At 36.7% G+C, this 18,866-nt stretch overlaps 2 protein-coding genes across 3 annotated transcripts in view; one reads left to right on the top strand and one right to left on the bottom strand.

Annotated features, from left to right (window-relative positions):
- tspan33b (tetraspanin 33b) overlaps positions 1 to 5,856 on the top strand; it is a 150,106-nt gene extending 144,250 nt beyond the window's left edge. Inside the window, exons 7-8 of the mRNA XM_089116344.1 lie at positions 3,003 to 3,164; positions 5,633 to 5,856. Coding sequence (XP_088972470.1) covers positions 3,003 to 3,164; positions 5,633 to 5,749 — 279 coding nt within the window. The 3' untranslated portion in view covers positions 5,750 to 5,856. The remainder of the gene's footprint in view (positions 1 to 3,002; positions 3,165 to 5,632) is intronic.
- ttc38 (tetratricopeptide repeat domain 38) lies at positions 5,559 to 18,449 on the bottom strand. 2 transcript variants are annotated; one of them, XM_039664446.2, is made up of 14 exons: positions 18,291 to 18,449; positions 17,659 to 17,736; positions 17,485 to 17,566; positions 16,456 to 16,627; positions 15,334 to 15,507; positions 14,833 to 14,908; positions 13,055 to 13,174; positions 12,896 to 12,955; positions 12,767 to 12,805; positions 11,510 to 11,591; positions 9,551 to 9,716; positions 7,256 to 7,415; positions 7,101 to 7,174; positions 5,559 to 6,291 (listed from the first exon to the last, which is right to left on the bottom strand). In XM_039664446.2, the coding sequence occupies exons 1-14, from the start codon at positions 18,318 to 18,320 to the stop codon at positions 6,204 to 6,206; spliced, it is 1,401 nt and encodes a 466-aa protein (XP_039520380.2). In that variant the 5' UTR covers positions 18,321 to 18,449; the 3' UTR covers positions 5,559 to 6,203. The 2 variants fall into 2 exon arrangements, with proteins under 2 accessions (XP_039520380.2, XP_088972469.1); XM_089116343.1 differs by lacking the exon at positions 17,659 to 17,736 and having other exon boundaries at positions 18,291 to 18,374.
- Between the last annotated feature and the right edge of the window lie 417 nt (positions 18,450 to 18,866).

Below are 18,866 nucleotides of genomic sequence, written 5' to 3'. Positions count from 1 at the left end.
TATAGTATGAATGTAATCTGGATGTAGGCCTAGTACATTTGCCATGTTGTCATTATCCAGACTGATCTCATGAATTCGTATTTCCATTTTTGGCGTGCTATCAAGACGCATAATCGCTTTTCAGCATGTTTATGAACGCCGTTGACTTAACGTTATATAAATATATGACTTACCTCAACCCCGTCCCTAAACGGCATTTATGACTGTTCCCTTAGTATCATAGAAAAAAAAAATGATCGCTCCCCAGATGTACTGTAGATGTACATTTTGCTTTGTTTCGCGCGGACATTTGACGGCGTGTACAGACACGTGGAATCACTTGGACGTTAATGGCGCAGACATACATGCATACACGTGGATACACGCGGATAGCTCAAAATGCGTAGAGATAACACGCCACTTGACTCGAAAGTGCCGTGTATGTTTACGCAAAAGTCATGATGTCATGTTGCAGAATCATGTGACCAACCAGTGTCGGTTACATCACTACACTGGCATTCACAGATCCTCTCCCGAGGCCTCATGGGATAGTAAATTATCCATCATAATTAAACCACACTTCAAAATCCCACCAGAAGTAGTATGTTATCTGGGTACTTTTTGCCTACTCTTTTATGAGTAGGCCTACTGTGAATTCGGACATAATTAACAGAACTAAGAACAGGTGATGATGAACTAATTAGTAACCAAGGAAAGTAAATAGTGGTGGGAAAACGGGAACAAAGGAGACAGGTAAGAGATAAACCAGAACAGAACAAACATGTGACACGTGATAAATCTTTTTGAAAATCCTTTTTAAATGAATTGTATCCTGTATCATACACTGAAATTGGAGACCTAAAGCATACATGCATACAAATTATTTGCTGCATGGAAAGTTTTCCTACTATTGCTCATATAGTAGCTATTTTTTAGTTTGTACTTACATTAAAAAAAAAATTCTCAGAATTAAAAAATCTAGAGAATGATGAAAAATCCAGTAGTGGGAAAAAAATGAACCCAAGCCCTATACGCTAATAGCACCCAAAACATCAGAGATTTACTGGCCCATGTTAAAAGAGCCCACCTTCAATTAGCCCCCCCCACCCCCAAATATATCCTAGCAACAGCACAGCATCATGCTAACAACCACTCAGAACGCTTTAACCACTGCAAAACAGGCAACCACCTACAGTAAACACTAGCATTAAGGTGGCGAGCATGCACAGGCAGGCAAAAACCATGTTAACTGTATGTTATACAGTTCAGTTATACAGTGATCCTTCATTTTGATCCTTTATTTCAACACAATCCAACCCTTTTTGTTCTCAGTCTTTGTAGTGCAGCATTAGCGCGAAGGCAAAGCTGTATTATTTTTCATCTCATCAGCTCAGCAAAACTGTATGCGCTCATTGGTTTATTGCACTCTGCAAAAAAGTGCCATGAAAGATGGATTCAGTGTCCTTTGGGCCTTCATCTTTAACGATGATGGCCTGCACCGCTAATTACAACCCCTGTTATAAAAGCTTTGTGAAGTTAAACAGATTGGGTTTACCAAATGTATCAGTAATTCAAAGTTTCAAATTCTACACAGTTGTCATAGCAGCAATTTGAGAAGAATTGATGTGTTCTGAATTGCTTTCGTGCCTCTCAAGGCAGTGAATGACCGAGTGGTGCCATTTTGGCATGACGTCCAAAGCATTTCTTGGCTGACATGCTAAACGTGTGCCTCAATTCAATCTGTGAGACGTGTCTAAATGCTGATAAGATACTCAAACAGAACATAGATCACCGGTATAGAGCGACTCCTTGGCAGACCTAAATATTATGGTCTCTGTTCCCTTGGCAAATGTCTACAGTGATTGCTGGGTAAACACTCCCTAAACAAGCCAGAGAGAACGAAATGCAATTATTTCAAACAAAAACAGAAGGAAATTGAGGAACTATACTACATTTATGATGCAGAGGGAGAAAAGCTGTTTGGTGTATGGGTTTAATTGTCTTACAGTATTCAAACATGTTGTTTGAAGTAAAAAGGAATGATTCTGTGATTCATCCAAACAGCTGTTCACATGGAGACAATGGCACTTCTCTATGGCAGCATCAGGGCAGATGATATGAAAATGAATCATGGCATTATTAATGGTGACCTGTTCAGGGATGCTTTTGTTTTTTTATAACCACCGACACAAAATATAGTTTTGGAAATGCTGTTGAAAGTGGTATTTCATCCCCGTTCAGACACAAAAATGAACTTTCAAGTGTAGGTTTTTTGTCAGTGATGAATATTGAAAGCTGTGTAAAATCTCTCTAGAAAGATCTTTATGATTAGACCACACAATGTTAAGTAAATTCCTGGTGCAAATGCTCAATTGAAAACAGCATATGTCTACAGATTTGACCGTGACCTGCATACACCAGCAACCCACAAAACAAAAGAGATTTTAACACCTGCAGTTTGTCAGAGAGCATGGTGAAATGCTCACACTAAGGTTGTAAAAAGCTGAAGGGGAAATGACTGGCCCTGACTTATTATATAAAGTAGGATGCAGCTGGTCTGGGTAGGTGTCAAAAACTGCCTTTGTTTAACTAAAGGAACGACAAAAATCATCAACAATAGAATCAAAAGCACCAAGAACCTGTATAATGTTACTTCATTTACATGTGTACCTCTTGTCGGGACACTTTTATGCTGCTGCTAATGTGTGCAGGTGTTTTTACTGTGCTAGGGTATTTTGGTTGATTGTTATATGGTTAATTACTCGCTCTGAATCTCCCCAGATATTATTCTACTCCCTAGATATATGGCAAACTATGCATAGTATTAATGGTGGTGCTTGTTTGAGCAAAACTACTAATTAATCACGTTTGTATTTGTATACTATGGATTTAAAATGAGATGCATTAAGCAAACATGACAAGGATGAGGCTAAAACATTACTGCCCCCTGCTGCTTGAAGACTAGTAACATCTGAAGAGACAAAGCAGTAACGGCAAAAACATCTTCTCTTTTACTCTTTCAGACAGTGATCAACAGCATGTGTGGCTTTGGGGTTCAGACACAGAACTATGTGGACGCCACTAAATCTATCTATCCGGTGGGCTGTGCAGACAGAGCTGCAATATGGATTGAATCTCACCTGATGTTAGTTGGGGCGCTGACTCTGGGTCTCGCTTTACCACAGGTAACGTTCAGTTGAATCATTTCAGTTTCTCAAAACGCTTAGGATCTTCTAATCATGGGTGCTGTTTGGTCAGTAGCAGACAACAGAAACAAGAATTGTACTGAATAGGGTGGTGCAGCTGTGATGTTAAAACCTGGAAGACTCAATTTCCAGTGGTTCCCTCAAAATTGTAAGTTCTGTGGTAAACATATGTTGATGATACTTGGACGTTTTGTTTTACATCATGAATTACGCACTAAATGGGCCATTCTACAGAATTGGTGCAAAGTCAGAGTTGGAAACATCTTAAATTTTTTTTAGTCTAAATCTCCAAAACCACTGAACTGTGTGTGAGACATTTTTTATAGTTACTGATTTTTGTTCGTTTTCTCCCTTTTTCCCCATTGTGTATGTGCACTAGTGTCTGATCACCCTCACTGGAAGTGCTAGGTGGTGTGGAAGCCCTGCAAAAATGTCTCCAATTTTTCTGTCTTTTCACCATCACCCTGTGTCTCTTTTGTCTATTCCTCCATGCTTTTCTGACATGTCTTTGCTCCCTGACAGATAATTCACTGATACTCTTCAACCTTCCTTCTTCCTTTCGTTTCTTATTTCTTTCTTCTCCGTACTTCACTGAGTCATCCCTTAAAATTTATTCTCTGCTCTGTTATAGGTTTTTCTATTTTTTTAGGCATGTTGGTGTGAGTTTTATGTCATTCTCCCTGCCAAGTTAATCATTGAAATTAACATTACTGACACCTAAGGTACTGACATTACCTTACGCCAAGCTAGTATCATGGACTGTAAGCTTAAGTAATTGTAAGTCACATTACAGAATTTTAACAGAATCTTGCATACTAAAACATACTAACTTACCGTAGTAATTATTTGCATACCTGTACAAAAAATGTAGTTTATTCCTCCAAGGATTGTGTGTTTCGTTTTGTCACTATACCAAAACAATAATGTCACAACCGAATCTTCTAGACATGTTTTGTGCCTGTTTTGGTAGTACAATTTTATACACTTGACTTTTGAGCCTAGCTCAAAGATGCTAATCAGCACATGGTTAGCAATTACTGGTCAGAAGAGTTGAACACATATAACAACTACATTTTATGGAATAACATCCACTCATCAAAAAAAAAAAAAAAAAAAAAAATGAGTTTGGTAGTGATATTCCTTAAAGTTACACACAGATTTTTAAACTTTTGAACACATTTAGCTCTTGATGGGATCGATCTAACTTACTCACCATATAGCACACGAGAGAGTGACGCAGGATGTAATATTCCTGATCAAAAATGTAGAACGTGGGCGCCGTCTAGAACGTCTTTGAACTTCCTTTTTTGCGGTTGCTGTGTATATTTCTATGGCATCGCTGTCGAGGAGTAGGCTACGTTAATTAGCTAGTGAAGTGGATTTACTTATTGTAGTGTTAACAAAAGTTATCATGAGCATTGTAATGTTTATCATAACCATTGTAAAGCAGATGTCTTAACAAATGTCGACCCGGAATTTTTTTTACGAGCAGTTCATTCATACTATGCAAGATCGCTGTGAAAATACAGACCGGAAGTCAAAAGACAACGAGCGCAAAGCTGAAAAGGGGTGGGGCTACAATATTCACTGTTTTGGTAGCGTTTGGTAGTGACATGAAAATGCAGGACACTTCTTTTTTTTTTTTTTGTAAGATAAAGTTTCATGATTTAAAAATAAAATATAGGTATATTAAAAAAAAAAAAAAAAACAAGAATGGAAAATGTGCAAAAAAATAAAATAAAAAAAAATTCAATATCATTTTCACAAGTTGAAATTTAGGGGTTAGGGTTTGGGACAGCCACCTCCTAATTGAAAGTAGCCTATAAATTATGATTTTCATTTATATAAAGCTTACTGATATCTTAAATATTATTGTGGCTTTCAATAGATAGTTGAATGATCTTAGTAAACATCTAAGATTTAATAATTAAATGCTTTATGTATTTTTTTGGATGAGGAACAGCAGTTTGCACCAATTCTGTAGAATGGCCCATATAGGCCTGTAACAGATTAAAAATTCACATTTCTGATATGGGTGTGTGTGATTTACCCTATTATAAAAAGTTATATGAAAATATCGAGGAAACCACTGGCGAATTACTCTTCCGAGTTTTGACGTCACGGCAGCTTTCTTAATCAACTTCTATTGTTTGAATTGAACTGAAATAATGAGCAAATAGATCATAATGTATGTTTGTGACCTATTTAATAATTTGTATATTTGAGTATAGGCATAGATCCAGACAACCTAAATTATACACATATCCCCTTTCAAGATTGTGGTCCTTTTGAAATGAGTGTATGCTTATTCCATATACTGTAATTCAGTGCAATGTGCTGCATTTCCATTCATACATTTTTCAGTGGGTGCTGGGCAGAAACTGAAATTATGATCCTCTCTCCACACACACTGCTTTCCTGACACAGTTCTTCTGTTTGATCTACAGATCGCAGGCATTGTTCTGTCTCAGATCCTCATTTCTGAGATCCAGAAAGAGATCGGAGGCAGCAGAAAGTCACAGCATACCTGCAGTTCCGCCAAACTCTCTCGTGCGCTGGAGTGATGTTTTCATTCTGCACCGATTGCGCTCACACTTACAGCACACTTTCCTCTGTTTCATTTCACTCTGCCTCGGAGCTTCATTTTCTATTTTGGTTTACATTTAGTTGTTATTTGATTAAAAAAAGTATGGACGCATATTTATACGTTGATTTTTATTGTATAATCAGTGCCTAGAGAGAAAACTGCTCAGACTTGAATAAAATGTCATACAATATATCTTTGCAAGGGATTTCTTTCACACTTCCATTTAATTTGTGTCACGCAATGGAAGAGACTAGACTAACATTTAGACACAGTCAGAGAAGCGACCCAATTAAACAAGATTTTGTTCAGTGCAAACTCTTGGGCTGTACACAGTCTGATCTCATGTCTGTAGTTAAATGACTTCGGAAAGCGGCCTGTAATTAAACCACCAGAGAACAGAATGTAAAGCGCTTTGGGAAAAGGGTCTGGATTTAAACATGTAAGGAGTGGGCTCTCTGGATCAGACGGTCTGTGAGCAGGGAGTTTGGCCGCACTGCGTCTCTCTCAGTCAGCATGCATCTAGGGACAAAACACAACAGCACCTGCTTCCTTAGAAAGAGTCCAAGAAATTTCAAGCAGGAAAACACTGCTGTCTAAATCAGGCATTTTAAAAATATTTACATGCGCAACCTGTGTAGAACAGGTGGGAGTTTCGAACAGGGAAGAGTTTCGATTTATAAGCATTGCATACTAATGAAATGCAACATGTAAATTTCCGTTTGAAACTGAATCACACACAAATACCTGGCACATCCGTGGACAGCACATCAATTGACATGACAGTTCGTCTTTAATGGAAATTGGAAACCCTGTGGCCTTGTATAGCAGTTTTACCGATTACTATATGAAAATGTGAAGCCAACTGTGCACTTTCAATCTGTTCTATTCCTTTGTTCACAACCAGTTCATTGAATACCCTTGTCTTTTCTTTTTGAAAGGTATTTGGCCATGGCTTCTGATGTATTATTCTATTCAGTTAACAAAAGTTGTTTATCAGCCTGGAAAGGCATCTGTGTTTATGACACAGATTAGTAGATAGCGATAAGAAGAAAATAAATACTTTAATCAGGAAAATCTAAAAAGGGTAGTACTAATTAATAACAAATCTTAAAGATTTTAAGATTTACTTCTAGATTCTGCCAGGGGAATGACAATGGAAGTTAACGGCAAATTACGCTAATGTGGATATTGTCAGCTTGCATCCTACACTGTCTATAGAGCTTAAGCTGTAAACCTAACAGCTTTAAAGTGCAGCATAAAAGCACAAAAGATAACAAATGAGCTATTTGTAAACCATTTTCCACTTAGAGGGTTAGAACAGCGTGTACCTGGCAAATCGTTGGTGTTCTTTGTCTCCCGACTTCATGGCAGCATGAATAAGGAGCTGATTGAAAACATCTCTCTGCAGAGAAACAAATAAGGAGGTTGTTTATCGTGGAAACACTGCTTATCTAATACATACTGCAGTGAAGCGGTGAAAGACCTGTGCGTCACTGCCCCCTATCTCTACGAATCGCTTTCTGATGGGTTTAAGCAGCTCCACGGCCTGGTTGTAGTTTCCCTGGTCATATTCCAGCAGAGCCTGACACATGGGCAGCCCCACACTCTCAGCTATCTGGAACTGATGGTTTTCTGCTGGGTCTCTGAGGGAGGAAAACAGAGATGTATGACTAATGCTAAAATGCATTTCTGTCATCACTTATTCATTTGTATGTCACTCCAAATACAACAAATTTGACTTTTATTTTGTTTACCATCCCTTAGCCACTATATGTTTTACAAGATAATAAAGGGGTGATGAACTGAGAAATCTAATTTTCCTTGAGCTTTTGACATCTAAGAGTTTATCATATTATAAGAATATCCTGTAAGTTTCAAAACGGAAAACGTCATTGTTAGTCAAATAAAAGCTTTTCTTGACACCAGCCCCAGCAAACGACTCGTTTTTAAAAGTGGGGAACTATGATGTCAAAGAGGATAAAACACCACCCCCGCAGAAGATCAACTCCTACTATAACACGGCCGGTTTAGCCCCGCCCACCGATTCGCGCATTACACGCATAGCTAAATAACACACATGCCTACCTCATGATGACAAACTGGATCGAGCTACCGATCAATACAAAATATTGCGCTTCATCTCACTGAGGATTGTTTTGTAAACAAGACTGGATTTGCAGACCGATTAGGAGTAAAGAACAGTGCTGTGCCGTCTATGGATCTGACAGGAATTGTGCAACACACGGACTCTGGGTCGAACATGTATGGGTGAATCGTTCTGGTTGCCATTTTACAACATTGGACGTTTTCAAAGCAATTTTCCCCACCGACGAGGTAAGTTAAAAAACTCATTATACTATGCAAAACTATAACTATAATAAAAAGTAGGCTTTTAGTTCCAAGTCTTCAGTGCGAAACGCCTATAAAAACCGTGCGTTTCTGAGCTGCTCTCAAAGCTAGGGTAGAAAATAGCTTATTAGTTATTCATTTTGATGTTTTTGAATGCAAAAACCAAGCGAACGTCATAAGATCACCACAGAAAACAATATAATAAAATTTAAAATGCCAGTTCATGACCCCTTTAAAACATTTTGTTTTGTGTTATACAAAGTAAGAAAATTAAATTGTTTCAGAAGGTTTTTTCCTTGTTTAGACCTGGGGCCTCATATATAAAATGTTGTGTGGAATCCATCCTACATTTGATCTTAGGATAATTTCTCAAAGCATGTACGTGTGATTTAGAGAAGGAACGTATGCACACAAAAAGTGCGTACACTCTTTACCAGAAGTCAAAATGTATAAGCATGAAATTGTGAGCAGAATGAATGGTTTCAGATCACCACCTTGTAAACGGCATCAATGTCATTAACATATAAAAGAGCACCAGTCAACGGCCTAATGCTTCAGAAAGTGCTTAGCACTACGTCAGAGTCTAAGAAGGTTTTATAAATGAAGCCCCAGGGGGGTTTTCAAACTGGGGGACTGCAAGAGATTTAACCACAAAAAGGTTAAAGATAAGACAAAAAAGAAGAAAAAAATATGATTATTATTATGTAAAAGGTTCATTTACAGATTTATTTAGAAATTATATACATATTAATACCGTTTCATTCTGCTTTATTTGTGCCCTATTTGTTTCTATTCAGGTTTTATCCATCTAACAGTAGTCTAATGGTGAGTAGAAAAAAATAGTGTCAACATAATAGAAAGATAAAAGATTTTTCACAGTGTAGAGCAAATCTATGCGGCACATGAAAATATAAAATTCCCTTTCATATTTTAGGTGGTCTGTGGTATCAAAAAGTTAGAAAATGTCTGGTTTAGACAACCAATTTGGCTAGGTTTTTGTGTGCTTGTGTGTACAATTGTTCCTTAAAACCTAAAGAACATAAGTGGATAACGAAAAACATTCTGCTCTTTGAGAAAACACTGCTTTCTTTGAACAGATGCTGAGCTGAAAATACAGCTTTCAGGGGATTCCTCTCCATCATATTATCGTGCTTAAATTTACTTTCAATACACTTTGTGTTCCTTCTGTACAACCATTACCGGATGTTTGTTTTGGCCATAATCATAAATCGGAATAAATATGCATGCAGTGCATCAGCCTTGAGGATGCCAGTCTTCCCCAGAGCAGGGACATTAATAAGAAATCTCATACAGAGACTGAAGACATGCTACATCAGTCCACAACTCAGCTTCCACAAACTCCCACCCGTGAGCAGAACCTGGCTGTAATGTAATCTCTTGAGTGGGTTGTGTAATGCATGCGGCTCACTTAGCTAGTTCCTGCAGACTCTCCAGCAAGCGCTGAGTGGTGGCGCTCTCCTTGCTTCCCAGGGAAACCATGAGGAAGTGCAGGTCATTGAAAAGTAATGTGTGGTCCTCTGTATGTGGCTGGGTCACCTGCAGCACCTCTCTGTAGCGGTCCTTCACGCTCACACCTGCCGAGAAAACATTTTATACACACAAACACCAGTTTCAGCACAACAGCATGCCTCTTATGCATTAATCAAACATATCCAGTTACACATCCCACTATCCCAGCTCATCTGTGTTTCTGAACCATGCCTGTCGGCAACTACACCAGCCAGAAAGCAAAGGGTCGCTAGCTACACTGGCCACTGCCAACACCCCTCCAACTGGTGCCTTCCGGTCATGCTAGACTTCACAATCCATTCACTTTCAATTCATACGCATGTGTATACAAGAGAGCAAAAGTACATGTTTGCCTACCAAAGTTCAAGTCAACTCTGTCCTGTGAATTAGCATTGTACAAAACATTTGAGCTCATAAGATCAATTCATAGCAGACATGAACTTAAAGGGTTAGTTCACCCAAAAATGAAAATTAAGTCATGAATTACTCACCCCCATCCTGTACCAACCCCGTAAGACCTTCGTTCGTCTTCGGAACACAAATGAAGATATTTTTGATTAAATTTGAGAGGTGGATCACTGCCACATAGGCTGCCTAAGGGATTGAAACTTGACGGCCCAGAAAGACAATGAAGAAAATGTTTAAATATTCCATGTGACAACAGTGGCTCAACTATAAGTTTATCAAGTGACGAGAATACTTTTTGTGCGAAAAACAAACAAACAAAAATAACAACTTTATTCGACTATTCGACTCATTGTCTTTCTGGGCTGTCAAGTTTCAATCCCTTAGGCAGCCTATGTGGCAGTGATCCACATATCAAATTTAATAAAAAATATCTTCATTTGTGTTCCGAAGACGAAAGAAGGTCTTACGGGGGTTGGTACAGCATGGGGTGAGTAATTAATGACTTAATTTTCATTTTTGGGTGAACTAATCCTTTAAAAGCAGCATGGTTTGAAGGGTTTCAAGTAATTTTGTAAGCTTGCACGCTTTAGAATGGACTTCAGATGCTATTATATTAAAACACACAAATGAATATAATACTTTTTCTAAACAAACATGATTATCTACTGATGTGTGATTTACTAAATGGCAAATTAGCATGATACTGCAAAAACGTAAACGTGCATATGGGAGTGGAAATTCTGCGGATGATCTACTGGCAATGTGAAAATTAAAGAACACAGACAGCAATGTCAAGTGCAAAACACTTTAGAACATGTTTTTTTTATTTATTAAATAAATAGCACAAATACCAGTAAATTGATTTCCTGAAAACCTTAGTAAATTGCATAATTTATTTGAATACTCTCCTCCCATAAATGTTGTGTCTCAAAGGAAACTCCTACAAATGCAATAAAGGTCAGCCGCAAAATGTGTCAGCTTTTCATCACTAATTTTTCAATAAATGTCTTTAGTAAACCCTGACAGTAGTTTTAGAATGCCAATAATATGTATATCTGTAAAAATATAAATTGCAAAAAGCATTCTAAAAGCTGACTATACCGTATACACGTGAATGAAATATATATGCCGTAATTTCCAACCAGCCAAGTTCATTCCCCAAAAATACTCTTATTTCAGAGGTTCAGAAACTTGCCTAACATCAGTCTTCACATCATCACATGATGCCTAACACATGATCTTCACACCACATCAGGGCTTTTAACACAACGGATTAACGTTTTATTCTAGAGCAGATTTCAGACAAAACCTGCGTTGATTAAAGTGTTAAAAGCAAATGTGTTTAGATGAAAAACAGAAATTAACATTTTTACAGTAACATTTCTCCTGCTCAGAGATGGTGAGGTTTTATTGTTTTCAATCTGTATTTTAAGACTTAATAATATCTCACCCTCCAGCTCTAGTCTGTAGAGCAATGAACAAGCATCAACGGTGTCCAGCATGGCTCCAGACTTCACACAGCGCAGAAAAACCTGGAGAAAGTAGTCATTTCTATTCCACATCTAGGTAACAACTTGTCATAACTCTCATTGTCATTGTTACATTATATAATAAGTTGTATAATGAGTATAATGGCAGATCATTAAACTAATTCATATACACCATGTGTATGCTCATCTCTAATCAACCGGTTTGACAATTTCAGCTACGTCCATTACTGACAGGTGCATACAATCAAGCATATGGCTGTGCAATCACCAACATTTTAAGTATAATTTGGTGTATTTATTCTGTTTTAGCATGGTTGGCACATAGAGGGGTCAAAAACTGAAAAAGGGGTAAAAGCAAAGGGGAGACCTAACTCCATATTAACATTCCATTTTGTTCTGGTGTCCACAAACCTCGAACCATGTAGATTCATTATATACTCAACATTAACTACTGCTCTTTATATAACTGAGCTTTTAAGTTATGTAATCTTTGTTAATGGCTTTGACAGTTATCAGAGTGTTATTTCCATTTTTAACAACTTTCTAAATATAAAGCATTCTGGTTAAGAGTTTCTTCACTGTGCCTAAACTGAAGGCACCTGCTGAGGTGAATGTAAAAATATTCTATTGTCACTTCAACCCTTCTGTATAAAGAACGATCGGTTATTGATGCATTAATGAATGCATTAACTCTAATTTTAGTTTGGTAGCTTTCAATATTCGAATTTCTAGCCTATATACTGATGGTCTGTTGACAGAGTGTGTTTCTGCAGTAAATAATTGAAAGATTTATATACTCTATATTCAAGAGAGTGTAGTCAGGAAACAACTTGGCTTGACACCCATATGCTCCTGTCTAAATCAATTCAACTTTCACCATCTTAAATACGTCACATTCCATATGGAACACAAGACAGGATTTTCACTTCTCCCCTTGTGTGACTAATTACATTCACCACATGTCTTCATGATTTAAGTTCTGTGGCAGTACCACAGGTTGTATCAGATGGAAATATCTTGGATATATACTGAATATTTTACCATATTCACACACCATGAAATTTAAGGTACTCCAAAGCACTTCAACAGAATATCATGATACATTGTAGAAAAAAACACCATGGTATTACAATGCAAACCACAGTAGTACCACGCCACTTCTTAAACGCATTGTCAAGAAGTGTCATAAGCACAACGCTAGTGTCTAGTGAACTGACCTGCTCATCAAAAATATTCAAAGCTGCTTCATAATTCCCCTGTGGAAGAAAGAAAAAAAGACACATGGATAAAAGTAACTTGTGTTCTTTTTGTAGTGGATTTAACTATGTTGCCTCGCTTTTTCTTACCTTCTCAATGTGATATAGAGCCCAGTGCCAGTAATTATGGCATGCCAACATGTCGGACACCTTTAAGGGAGAAATAAGACCTGATCATATGACCTGATTTTTTGTTTCGTTTTTCCCATACACAATGTGCTGTGTTTATACAATCTTTCTGAAACTGACTATCCAGTCTTTCTCTGTAGAGGCCATGAACTTTAGCCCCTTGTCCACCTCTGCCTTCATCTCATGGACATGAGCCACAGCATGGACACTCCAACCGTCCTGAGGAGTCAAAGCCAGACCCTGCAGGGAAAATGCAATATAATAATGGTGCTTTCCGTTAACAAGAAAAAATACTAATTGTGAAAAAACAAACAAACAAACAAACAAAAAAACCCCAGCATTTTATTTAGCAGAAATATAGTTCAATATATATATTTTTTTTTTAAATATTAAGGCAACGTCCACATTAATCCCAGATACGTCTGAAAACGGCGTTTTCGTTTTAAAATGCTCTCCATCCACAATAGCGTTTCAGGCGTTTTCCGACATTTCAGTGTGTATGAGAAATTTCAAAATCAACCTTAATGCGTGAAATCTCACCGAGATGATACAAACAATATGGAACAATAAATAAAGTTATCGCCCAATTCTTCTAACAGGATAATTTAATTTAGCAAAATATCTCACCATCACTAAGGTGTCCAGGTTGCACTCAATCACCTGTTTGGTCTATAACGTAACTGCTCTCCTGTATTGCGAGTATATTTTCTGTCATCTTAGGAGTACTGTGATATGAAGAGTGTGCAAAGTAACATATTTCAGCAACAGTTTAAAAGTGAATAGCACATAACAGGCTCTATAGCAGTAGACATGAATATCTATTGGTACAACATATCACATTATCGTTTTCAAATACCTCTGGGGCGGCTTCACAATCCACACTACAACGCGAAAACAGCATTTTCAAATGTATCCGCTTTGGAGAGCGTATTCCAAATGTCAATTTCATTGACTTTAAACACAGTCTCAGTGTGGATGGAAGGCCAATCCGGAGAGAAAAATGGAAAACTGGACAAGCCTAAAATACAAAAGACTTCGGACTTCGGAGTGGCTACAGAAAAAAAGAGACTGCAACTGGCCCCATGCAAAAACAAGCAATGTCAGAACAACAACTAAACTGGATGTTTCTTACTTATTTAGATGACATTTTCTGGTCAAAATTCTTATGTTGGTCATACTTCCAAAAAGAATAATCTGTGATTCTGAATGCCAGTATCCACACCGGCACAGTAATTGACAGCCTCACAGTCTCCTCAAACATTGTGTTCATCCATGCTCAGTTGGTTACATTAAAAATTTAAGAACAAATATGATTTGCAAATATAATTTGAGAACAAATATAAATCTAAAAATTGCTTATCATATCACACAAAACCGTGCAAATTATATTTGTTCTCAAATTGTTGTGTTCAAACAATGTTCAAAACATCAGCATTGCGTGACTACATTAGTGTCCTTCCGTTTTTTCCCATGGGTCCGGTTGCACAAACGAAGTCTTTTGCAATTTACAGCGAGTGAATCTGTTGTCACTGGTGATTGTCGTTTCTGTATCTGCCATGAAATTGACAACTTTAATTATATCAAGTGCAGAAAGAAAAGGCTATAAATCTCCACCTCCAACATCCTCACACGCAATATAGCCAACTAGCCGAGACTCCTTCTTTATGTGTACAGATGTGACCTAATGACGCGAAGACATGCTCGAATCTCCCGCGGAAAACCACCAGTACCACTGGAATTAAAACATTATTATAAGCTTACCGCTTTGAATCGAGCTAAGACAAACAGAGAGTTTTGAACACTGGTTATGTATTTTCTCAAAAATTTATTTTGGATAATATTTAACCCCAAAAAAGCTACGGACTGCAGCTTTAAATATGCAATTAAAACAATACTACCTCTTTTGCCATTTTTTCAGCTTCGTCATAGAAATTAGTCTCAAGAAGCCCAAAGGAATACATCCCTTTAAGATAACTGGAAAACACATCCAATGAAAACATTTACTTAGAATAAATTAGTTAAACATTTATAGAGACAGTTCACCATAAAAAATAAAAATCTGTCATCATTTACTCACTTTGGGTTCAGAAAACAATTCATACAAGTTTGGAAAAACTTGAGGGGGAGTGATTTTCATTTTTTGGGTGAACTTTCCCTTTAATTTGATTAATTTAATTTCAGGACACTTCTAAAATAGTTTTTGTCACGTAGATCAAGTTGGGTTTTGAAAGATATCTTAGATATGAAAAACTGAACCTGATAAAATGAAAAATAAAATAAAATAATTATTAAAGATTTCAGTAAAAAAGTGTATTACTTAAACATGATTTTAACCCAAACATGGTAAAATGATTTTAAGCCAGTATTCAGATTGGCATCGGTGGAGCATGTGCACCTGCCTGTACAATGGCATATGTGGTTTCCAATAGGGCAGCACTCTGGCCACTGAGTCCCTCATCTGAATCTGTTCACCCAGGGAGAAGAATCCATCATGGGCAAACTTCAGTGCCAACATGTCTGTGGGATGATCAGCCAGAATACCCTCCCAAACCTCACAGGCCTTGTGCAGGGCTCTGAAAAACACCATTTAATGCACTTCATTCACATATATATATATATATATATATATATATATATATATATATGAAGAGTTCATATGCAAAAGCCGCTAAATGCCATTTGAAATTTTCTTCTTTATTGATGATTTTTATCAAACTTGTATATTTAAGTTCAGTAATTTCACTTAAATAACAATTAAATGGTAATTATCATTGCCATTTAAGTAAAATCACTGAACTTAAATATACAAGCTTGATAAAAAATTATCATTCTAGAAGAAAATTTCAAATGGCACTTGGCAATGGAACTCTTCATATATATATATATATATATATATATTTTATATATATATATATATATATATATATAATATAAAAAATATATAATATATAAAATAATATATATATATATAATGTACATTATAAAATGTACAGTAAAATAAACACATAAATAGCATAAATTGTACAGTAAATTACTGTACAATTATAAAACACATTTTTAGTTAATGATAACAACTGTATTAGAGCCATTGGTATTTTAAAAGGATCCTTTTCAGATTAGATTTACCAGATAAAATTTACTAAATGTATGTCACCTCTAAACCCTCTTTTTAAAGTGATCTTTTCACAGAATTCTAGTGGTTTGACTAGCCAATTCATTAGAGCTGAGGAGATAAATGATTGGGAAACTTCTGTAAAAAGGCTGCTTTATTCAAGAACTTCAATCACGCTAAAACTTAGTTTCATATGGCAGTCACACTCTTTACAGCCCAAGGATACAGTACAGGGAACATGCATCTTAAAAGAACAAATTCATAACTGCTTGTTGGCCAAAGGCAACCTTGCTTAAAATTAATCAGAGAAAAAAACAAAACATTTTTAGAGTGGGCACATGTGAGGCATTGGTAATGTCATCAGATGAATCTCCTCATGCAGCTCCTAGTCTTTTTCATGTGAACTCACCCTTTAGAGAAGAGCTCCATGGCTTTCACATGGTTTCTCTCTCTGAACGTGAGCTCCTTACAGTTCGCCAGCTCCACAGTTTTCCTCACAGCGCTGGCCAATCTCTCATTCCGCAGGACTGAACTTCCTGTGCCCACCAACTCCAGCCCAGTAGAGATCACATGACCCATAACTGCAGCACAGTGAATAATAACGCAGCGTTGAATAACGCTGAAGGGGTTTATCTTGTGATAATGACCAGCTGATTGTACATTATCACACTTATTACACAGTTACTTACCAAATAAATAAATAGATTTTGAGATTATTGATTTTGAGATAAAATTATATAATGTGAGAAGACGTGGAAGATTGTTTCCGCCATAGAATACAAATGCAACACAAACATTCTCTCTCACATTACTGACTTTTTTTCTCACAATGGAGAGTTTACATCTTGCAAATCCTACTTCACAACTAGTTTCTAACAATTCTGATAAAAAAGTCTGCGAAAAAACGAACTGCGAAGACATAAAATGCAATTCTGACTTTATTTTTAATGTAATTCGTAATTTTTTCTCAGCATTAAGAGTTTATAACTCACAATTTCGAGTTTATATCTGGCAATTCTGAGAAAAAAAAACAAAAAAACTAATCTGATTTTATTTCTCGCGATTCCAAAACTCACAATTCTATATTTCCTTTGCTCACAATCCTTTGCTCAGATATAAACTCAGATTTGTGAGATATAAACTCAGACTTGTTATACATAAAGACAGAATTGTGAGATATAAACTCACAACTGTAAGGGGAAAGTCAGGATTGTGACATAAAAAGTTGCAATTATCGTTTTTATTTTATTTTTGGTGGCGGAAACAAGCTTCCATTGCAGACTGACACTGTGGAGTGAAATAATAAAAAAGTGACAGCAGAATACAATTTACCAATAAAGAACCAGAAGAAGTATTCCAGAAGACATTTAAAACAACCTTTTTTACATTGACATAATTACCAAGACAGACTACAATGCTCAGTGTTGCAATCACGTACCAAAGTCCGGGTCTGCAGCTTTGATAGCTGTAATACAGCCTTCTATTCCTCCCAGTGTCTCATCATTACGCCAGGTCACATACTGATTAACAAAGACAGTAACATTTAGGTTAGTTATATGCAGAAAAAAAAAAAAAAACATAGTTATCAAAATACATGTATAGATGTGTGTACCTGAGACAGTATAGCATCATATAGTTTACAGGCATCATTGCTGCTAGTGGACAGCATCAGACCCTCTGATTCCCATGCCTAACACATGCACACCAGAGGAGTGTATAAGGAGTGTTACTGAGATTTGATGGCCAAGTAAGATTGCTTGAATTCGTTTTGTGCCACCAAATGCCATATTCAATACAATATATAATGGAATATACTGCGTAGAACTTTAGATCAATTGCATCCATTTACTATTGTAAACAAGGAGAATTGAATCTTGTTATTTAATAGAAACTGCCGACAAAGCGCAAACTGAAGCCTATTTTCAATGTCAATGCAGTTCTTACAGCATGCTGTTGTTTTGCTCTAGGTGTTGTTAAAGTAGCGATTGTATACAAACTTTTGTCCTGTCTGTAACGTGAAATGCATGTGATATAACATTTCGTTCTACTGTTGAGTTGTTTAATGAAGCAAACCCAAATACTAAACCGTAATCCCCAGGTCAAAAGGTTTACACTTTTAGACATTTCTCAAGATAGATTTACAGCTGACCATTGCGTTTTTTATCTCGAGAACCCGATAAAAAGTTAACTCGAGAAACCCTAAAGGCCTGTATGCACTATATTGAAAACAATTTTCTAACTTACCTTGCAATCTCTGAAACTAGCGGCGTTCATTCTCACAGGCGGCAACTTAGTATCTAACAAGTAACAACAAGTGATGACGATTCAGCGACCTTTGGAGTCGGATCTTATGATGTATCGATTGAACCGGTTCACTAAACCAATTTGAATGATTTGTTGACAAATTGTTTCTTGTTTAACTTAATTAAATAAATAAATGATTTATTGAATAAGAGCCCTTTTTCGAACGCGCCCGACTCGCATTGTTATCAATATTTTTAGCCAAGTGACGCATTGTTCTATAGATTCTAAATCGCATTTAACAGCGACAAAATGAAACGGGGCATACTCAATAACAAAACCCTTTACTAATTACATTATCGATAAAGTTTTAATCGAACATTTAGAACGACATACCATGATGTCAAAAAATACGTGATGACGTACAAGAACGCAGTGAATCATTTTTTGAACCAGCTCATTAAAACGAACGGTTCAAATGAACCGATTCATAGAAATGAGTCTTTCCCACCACCATTGTGTCTGTCTGAAAAGTAAAAGTAAACTGTTTACATTGAGGAGTCAGTGCAAAAGTCGGGA

Source organism: Pimephales promelas, chromosome 10 (genome assembly GCF_988280905.1).
Source record: "Pimephales promelas chromosome 10, fPimPro1.hap1.1, whole genome shotgun sequence".
Taxonomy (NCBI): Eukaryota; Metazoa; Chordata; class Actinopteri; order Cypriniformes; family Leuciscidae; genus Pimephales; species Pimephales promelas.
Note: the sequence above shows the minus strand (reverse complement) of the source record. Positions and strands in the feature narration are given on the sequence as shown.

Bases quoted from the DNA above. Each gene is read 5' to 3' on its own strand.
- ttc38 (XM_039664446.2), bottom strand. From the start codon at position 18,320: ATGAACGCCGCTAGTTTCAGAGATTGCAAG. The intron at 16,628-17,484 runs GTACGTGATTGC...ACTGTGCTGCAG, and splicing joins AGCTGCAGACCCGGACTTTG to TTATGGGTCATGTGATCTCT. The intron at 12,956-13,054 runs GTCAGTTTCAGA...TCTCCCTTAAAG, and splicing joins CTACAGAGAAAGACTGGATA to GTGTCCGACATGTTGGCATG.